The 7,547-nt window shown below is 43.0% G+C and overlaps 1 protein-coding gene across 1 annotated transcript in view; it reads right to left on the bottom strand.

Annotated features, from left to right (window-relative positions):
• Positions 1 to 973: 973 nt before the first annotated feature.
• amdhd2 (amidohydrolase domain containing 2) overlaps positions 974 to 7,547 on the bottom strand; it is a gene marked incomplete at its 5' end in the record, with an annotated part of 7,056 nt that continues 482 nt past the window's right edge. The window contains 7 exon segments of the mRNA XM_062414968.1: positions 974 to 1,912; positions 2,748 to 2,846; positions 3,420 to 3,488; positions 4,219 to 4,326; positions 4,419 to 4,563; positions 6,050 to 6,138; positions 6,827 to 7,039. Of these exon segments, the coding sequence (XP_062270952.1) occupies positions 1,833 to 1,912; positions 2,748 to 2,846; positions 3,420 to 3,488; positions 4,219 to 4,326; positions 4,419 to 4,563; positions 6,050 to 6,138; positions 6,827 to 7,039 (803 nt within the window).

The raw sequence follows: 7,547 nt of genomic DNA, 5'->3' as shown, positions 1-7,547 counted from the left end.
CATGAGCTTGAGTTTAAAATAAAAATTAAGTTTATTTTTTACTGCTTCTCACACTCAAGCTAACTGACGCTTCCACTCTAACTTTGAAGAAAAAGTGATTTCCACTCCTCGTTTGACTGCTCATAGTTTGAAAAGTTTACATGTTATGTAAAAACAGTTTGGTGTTTTGCAGAGAGCACACGTTTTCATCACATTTCTACATGCAGGTATGAGAGAGCTAGGTGACTCCGAAAAAAGGGGAAATTTAGTGGTTAAAAAAAAAATTCCCATTCATTTTCAATGGAGAATTTTCCCGGTATTTTGGGAATAACTCTGGGAAAAATTGAAATTTGAACATTCTGAATAATAGCACCCATCTCCCGATCGCGCTGCACGTTTAGATGCATATATTGTAGGGGTTTTCTCAAAGCTGTGGGAGGAGTTACGCGCCTAAATTTGGCGGAGGAATAAGCACCCGTGGCACTAATAAGTATGGCAAAGATTAATAGATGCCTCGGGGCTCCTTATACGGCATTACTGCTGTAGAGGGGGTGCCTCGGAGCTTAGCACCCGTGGCACTAATAATACTGCCCCGAGGCACCCCCTCTACAGTATTACTGCTGAGGGAGTGCCTCGGAGCTTAGCACCCGTGGCACTAATAATACTGCTTAGGAAAGGCACAATCATATTACAGTAGCTTTAATGACAAAATGTTTTGTTGTGAGGGTTTTTTTATTATTTATATATATATATATATATATATATATATATATTTTGTTAATACTATTGTATTTCTTCCTTCTTTCTTTTCTTCCCTCTTCTTACACTTCCTTCCTTCTTTTCTTCCCTCCCTTCCTTCTTGTCTTCTTTCCATCTTTCCTTCATGTCTTCTTTTCCTTCCTTCCATCTTTCCTTCCTTTGTCTTTGTTCCTTCCTTCTTTATTCCCCACTTTTGACTTCCTTCCTTCTTGTCTTCCTTTCCTTCCTTCTTTCTTCCCTCCTTCTTTCCATCTTTCCTTCATGTCTTCTTTTCCTTCCTTCCATCTTTCCTTCCTTTGTCTTTGTTCCTTCCTTCCTTCTTATCTTCCGTCCTTCCTGTGTTCTTTTCCTTCTTTCCTTCCTTTGTCTCTTTGTTCCTTCCTTCTTTATTCCCCACTTTTTACTTCCTTCCTTCTTGTCTTCCTTTCCTTCCTTCTTTCTTCCCTCCTTCTTTCCATCTTTCCTTCATGTCTTCTTTTCCTTCCTTCATGTCTTCTTTTCCTTCCTTCCTGTCTTCGTTTCTTTCCTTCTATCTTTCCTTCCTGTTACTACTATTGTTTTTATTGCTTTTATTGTACTTCCTTTTTTTAATTAACCCACTTTGCTGCTCGTTGGTCTAATAAATAATAAATATCTTATCATTTATTCACTTTCATCCCTTCATTTATTCACTTTCATCCCTTCATCTTCACTTTAACACCAAACGTTTACATCTCAACTCATTTTCACATATTGAATCTTCTCTGTTTCCACTTGATTTCTTTAATGCCCAGATTGAAACAGGTGCAGAAAAACTCACCTTACAACATGTAAAGTAACGTTTGAAATGGAGAATACAGAAAATTAAAAAAGCTTCTTCCACTGACAGACGGACCGTTGATAAAAACACCTGAAGATAAACTCTGATGAATTAAAACATTCAACAGATTTTTGGTTCTCCCCCCCGAAGGCACCCAAAGGTCCCAGCTGTCAGTCCGGTTTCTATCTGCAGGCTTCTCCTCCTTCTTCTCCTTCTTCTCCTCCTCCTTCTTCTTCTTCTCCTCCTTCTCCTCCTCCTCCTCCTTCTTCTCCTCCTCCTCCTCCTCCTTCTTCTTCTACTGTCCTCTTCTCCAAACCTCCTCTCCAGAGATAAAGGTGGACTTCACGTTGAGGTCGTCATCGAGCAGAATGAGGTCTGTTAGAAACATAAAACACATTTATAATTAATATTTATAATGTTTAAAGTCCAGCTGGGAAGTTTTAGAGCAGAAGGGTCAAACATGAGGCCTGAGGGCCAGAACCGGCCTGCTGAAGAGTCCAATCCGGCCCACTGTCCTTCCTTCCTTCGTTCTTTTCTTCACTAACTTCCTTCCTTCCTTCATCCCTCCTTCCTTTCGTCCTCCTTTCCTGCATGTCTCCTTTCCTTCCTTCCTTCCTTCTTTCTTTTCTTCACTCCTTCCTTCCTGTATTCTCTTCCTTCCTTCCTTCACTCCTTCCTGCCTGTCTTCTTTTTTTCCTTCCTTCCTTCCTGTCTTCTTTTCCTTCCTTCCTTCCTTCCACCTTTTCTGCTTGTCTTCCTTCCTTGGTCTCTTTCTTCCTTCCTTCCTTCCTTCCTTCCTTCCTTCCTTCCTTCCTTCCTTCTTTCCTTCCCTCTTTCCTTCCTTCCTTCATGTCTTCTTTTCCTTCCTTTCTTCCTTCCATCTTTCATTCCTTCCTTCCTTCATGTCTTCTTTTCCTTCCTTCCCTCCTTCCATCCTTCCTTCCTTCCTTCCTTCCTTCCATCTTTCCTTCCTTCCATCTTTCATTCCTTCCTTCCTTCCCTCTCTTTAATAATCCAACCCACATAAACTAAAATGAGTTTCTGCTTTAGAGGATGAGCGATATAGAACATTAATAAATGACTGAATGAAAAACTGACTTCAGGTCTGTAAGTTAATCAAACTAAGTCTCCATCATGACATCACAGCAGACATGTTGCTGTAGGAGAAGAAAGAAGTCGAGTCGCTATAGAAAGCTGATAACTTCCTGACCTGCGTCTGAGCCGTAGTCCAGGTTTCCCTTCCTGCTGAGACCCAGAAGCTGAGCAGCATGAAGGGAAGCTGCCTCCAGAGCTTCCTCTACGCTGCAGCCTGGAAACACACAAAATACACACACACACACAAAATACACACAGACACACACAAAATACATATAAAACACACACAAAATACACACAAAATACATACATAACACATTAAAATACATTAAAACACATAAAAACATATGAAAACAGTTCAGAAAAGATCAAATTTAAATCAATTCAAGGAAGGAAGGAAGGAAAAGAAGACAAGCAGGAAAGATGGAAGCAAAGTAGGAAGGAAAGATGGAAGGAAGGAAAGAAATAAGGAAGAAAGGAAGGAAGGAAGGAAGGAAGGAAGGAAGAAAGGAAGGAAGGAAGGAAGGAAGGAAGGAAGGAAGGAAGGAAGGAAGGAAAAGAAGACAAGCAGGAAAGATGGAAGGAAGAAAGGAAGAAAAGAATGAGGGAGGAAAAAGAAGAAGGAAGGAAGGACGGAAGGAAGGAAGCAAGCAAGGAAGGAAGGAAGGAAGGTTTCTTTCCTGTCTTCTTTTCCTTCTTTTCTTCCCTCCTTCCTTCCTTCCTCCCTTGCATCCTTGCTTCCTTCTGTCCTCCCTCCCTCCAATAACAACAAATAACACAAACTGACCTGAAGCCTGTTTAAAGTGCCGCACACACATATCCATGGTGGCGATGCTGCCGCACAACGTTTTAGTGCCTACGAGACAAAATAACACATATAGGGATTAAAAAGTGCTGCATTTTATACATTTAAGGGAGGAGGAAGGGAGGAAAGAAAGGAGTAAGGAGGGAGGGAGGGAGGAAGGAAGGAAGGAAGGAGGAAGGGAGGAAGGAAGTAAATGAGTAAGGAGTGAGGGACGGAGGAAGGAAGGAAGGAAAGGAGTAATGAGGGAAGAAGGAAGGAAGGAAGGAAGGTAAGGAAGGAAGGAAATAAAGGAGTAAGGAGGGAGGGAGGGAGGAAGGAAGGAAGGAAAGGAGTAAGGAGGGAAGAAGGAAGGAAGGAAGGAAGGAAAGGAGGAAGGAAGGAAGGAAGGAAGGGAGTAAGGAGGGAGGGGGGGAGGAAAAGAGGAAGGAAGTAAGGAGAGAAGGAAGGAAGGAAGGACGGAAGGAAGGAAAGAGTAAGGAGGGAGGGAGGAAGGAAGGAAGGAAGGAAGGAAGGAGGGAGGGAGGGAGGAAGGAAAGGAGTAAGGAGGGAGGGAGGAAGGAAGGAAGGAAAGGAGTAAGGAAGGAGGGAGGGAGGAAAAGAGGTAGGAAGGAAGGAGACAAAGAAGGAAGGAAGGAAGGAAGGAAGGAAGTGAGGAAAAAAGTATGGAAGGAGGAGGGAGCAAAGAAAGAGGGAGGAAGGAACAGAAATGGGGTCAATTTGACCCAGGAGGACAACAGGAGGGTTAATAATCTGATGTATAAATGCTGGGGGGGGGGCAGACCTGCCACGTAAGCATGGAGACCCTGGATCTCTATGACCTGCTGGCCCAGAGTGTGCCGACCTTGAGGAAGACCCATCGCTGTGATGGCGTCCGTCACCAACACCAAACCTGCAGGAACCAACACATTTAATGATGATGTCATCGTCTTAGACCCGCCTACAGTAGAACTAAAGCCCTGCAGGTAGACGATCAGCACCGACCTGATGGATGAGCTCTGTGAGCGATACGTAGAGCAGCAGGGTTGGTGTGGATCCCGTCAGCGATCATACCGTAATACACCGTCCTGCCTGCAGGGACCTGATCACTGGTCAGCAGACCCACGATACCAGGGTCACGATGGTGGAACTGGACCAGAACACAGTGGAGACGGGCTCACATTTCAGATGTCTATGAGTTGTTAACAGCTCCACCAAATAGTGATTTTTCCCTCTAAACTTCTCACATGCTTTCATTTCAATAAATGTTCAAATGATCCAATATTTCAGCAAAAATCAAAGATTAGAGAAAAAGTCCAAAAAACTGAAAACACATTTGTGTATCAGAACTTAGTTTTTTCTTCTTTCCTCTCCCATTAATCATCTCACCACCCCTCACATTTATCTGCTGACCCTTTGGAAGGGGCCCCACCCCTAGGTTGGGAACCACTGGACTAAACTAGCTAACTGTATATAAAGTAGTGTAAACTAGCTCCACCTCCAGCAGCTACAACAGTAACATGCTGCTCTAACACTGATGCTTCACTATTAATAATCTAATGATGTCATAATAATAATATATCAGTCAGAGGACCAAACCACTACTTTACTGTAATACTGCATACTACATCACTCATAATACTGCAGTACTTTTACTGTAATACTGCATACTACATCACTCATAATACTGCAGTACTTTTAATGTAATACTGCATACTACATCACTCATAATACTGCAGTACTTTTACTGTAATACTGCATACTACATCACTCATAATACTGCAGTACTTTTAATGTAATACTGCATACTACATCACTCATAATACTGCAGTACTTTTAATGTAATACTGCATACTACATCACTCATAATACTGCAGTACTTTTACTGTAATACTGCATACTACATCACTATAATACTGCAGTACTTTTACTGTAATACTGCATACTACATCGCTCATAATACTGCAGTACTTTTACTGTAATACTGCATACTACATCACTCATAATACTGCAGTACTTTTACTGTAATACTGCATACTACATCACTCATAATACTGCAGTACTTTTACTGTAATACTGCATACTACATCACTCATAATACTGCAGTACTTTTACTGTAATACTGCATACTACATCACTCATAATACTGCAGTACTTTTACTGTAATACTGCATACTACATCACTCATAATACTGCAGTACTTTTACTGTAATACTGCATACTACATCGCTCATAATACTGCAGTACTTTTACTGTAATACTGCATACTACATCACTCATAATACTGCAGTACTTTTACTGTAATACTGCATACTACATCACTATAATACTGCAGTACTTTTACTGTAATACTGCATACTACATCACTCATAATACTGCAGTACTTTTACTGTAATACTGCATACTACATCACTCATAATACTGCAGTACTTTTACTGTAATACTGCATACTACATCACTCATAATACTGCAGTACTTTTACTGTAATACTGCATACTACATCACTCATAATACTGCAGTACTTTTACTGTAATACTGCATACTACATCACTCATAATACTGCAGTACTTTACTGTAATACTGCATACTACATCACTCATAATACTGCAGTAATGGTTAAATAAGCAGTGACTCACAGGCAGCATGGCGTTGAAGAGGTGAGTGATGAAGGAAGCTCCGTGCTGAACAGCTTCCTCAGCCTGAGACAGGTTGGCTACAGAGTGACCTGAACACAAAGTACACAAGTTAACACACAACTAACTACACACCTGACAGCACTAACACAACTAGCCTTACTAAACTAACTAACCCTGACAGAGATATACTGGTTTTTTTTAGGCTAGCTGATTCCACCTGCTTAAAGTCTAATCTTTCCTTCCTTTCTTCCATCCATCCTTCCATCTTTCCTTACATCCTTCCTTCTTTCTGCCCTTCTTTCGTTCCTTCCCTCCTTCCCTCTTTCCTTCCCTCCTTCCTTCAATCTTCCCTCCTTCCTTCCATCTTTCCTTCCCTCCGTCCTTCCTTACTTCCCTCCTTCCCTCCCTCCCTCCCTCCCTCCCTCCTTCCATCTTTCCTTCCCTCACTCCTTCCCTCCTTCCTTCCCTCATTCCCGCCTTCCTTCCTTCCCTCCTTCCATCCATCTTTCCAGCTTTCTTCCCTCCGTCCTTCCTTCCTTCCTTCCCTCCCTCCCTCCCTCCTCGCTCCCTCCCTCCTTCCATCTTTCCTTCCCTCCCTCCTTCCATCCATTCTTCCTTCCTTCCTTCCTTCCCTCCCTCCCTCTTTCCTTCCCTCCCTCCTTCCATCCATTCTTCCTTCCTTCCCTCCCTCCCTTCCTCCCTCCCTCCCTCCCCTCCTTCCCTTCCTTCCTCCCCTCCTCCTCCTACAGTGGATGTGTTTTAGAGGATGATGCTCACCTAGCGACACGGTGACGCCCCTCTTGCAGAGCTCCCTCACCACTGATTGGCTGCTGGCCAGCTCCGGAGCCAGCGTCACCATGGTAACGTTGTCCAGGCTGCCGTAGGCCTCCAGCAGGTCCTTTATCCCTCCGGACTGGAAGGTGCGGAGGTACTTCTCAGGGTGAGCTCCTTTCTTCTCCAGACTGATGAACGGACCCTCCAGATGAACACCTGCAGACAGAAAGAGACACAAAGCAAATCATCTCATAGTTTAATATTTTATTCATATTTTAAGATATCTTAGTAAGATATCAAAAATACATTTGTATATCAGAACTTCCTTCCTCCCTCTTTCTTTAATTTTTCTTTTGTTCTTCCCCTCCTTCCCTCTTTCTTTGCTCCCTCCTCCTTCCATACTTCCTTCCTTCCTCCTTGCCTTCCTTCCTCTTTTCCTCCCTCCTTACTCCTTTCCCCTTTTCCTTCCTCCCTTCCGTTCTTCCTTCCTTCCTTCCTTCCTTCCTTCCTCATTCCTTCCTTCCTTCTTTCCCCCTGTCTTCTCTTCCTTCCTCCTGTCCTTCCTTCCTCCCTTCCTTATTTCCTCACTTCCTTCCTTCCTTCCATACTTCCTTCCTCATTTCCTTCCTCCCTTCCTTCTCTCCTTACTTCCTTCCTCTTTTCCTTCCTCTTTTCCTCCCTCCCTCATTACTCCTTTCCTTCCTTCCTCCCTTCCTTCCTTCCT

This window comes from Scomber scombrus, unplaced genomic scaffold, assembly GCF_963691925.1.
Source record: "Scomber scombrus unplaced genomic scaffold, fScoSco1.1 SCAFFOLD_407, whole genome shotgun sequence".
Classification (NCBI taxonomy): domain Eukaryota; kingdom Metazoa; phylum Chordata; class Actinopteri; order Scombriformes; family Scombridae; genus Scomber; species Scomber scombrus.
Note: the sequence above shows the minus strand (reverse complement) of the source record. Positions and strands in the feature narration are given on the sequence as shown.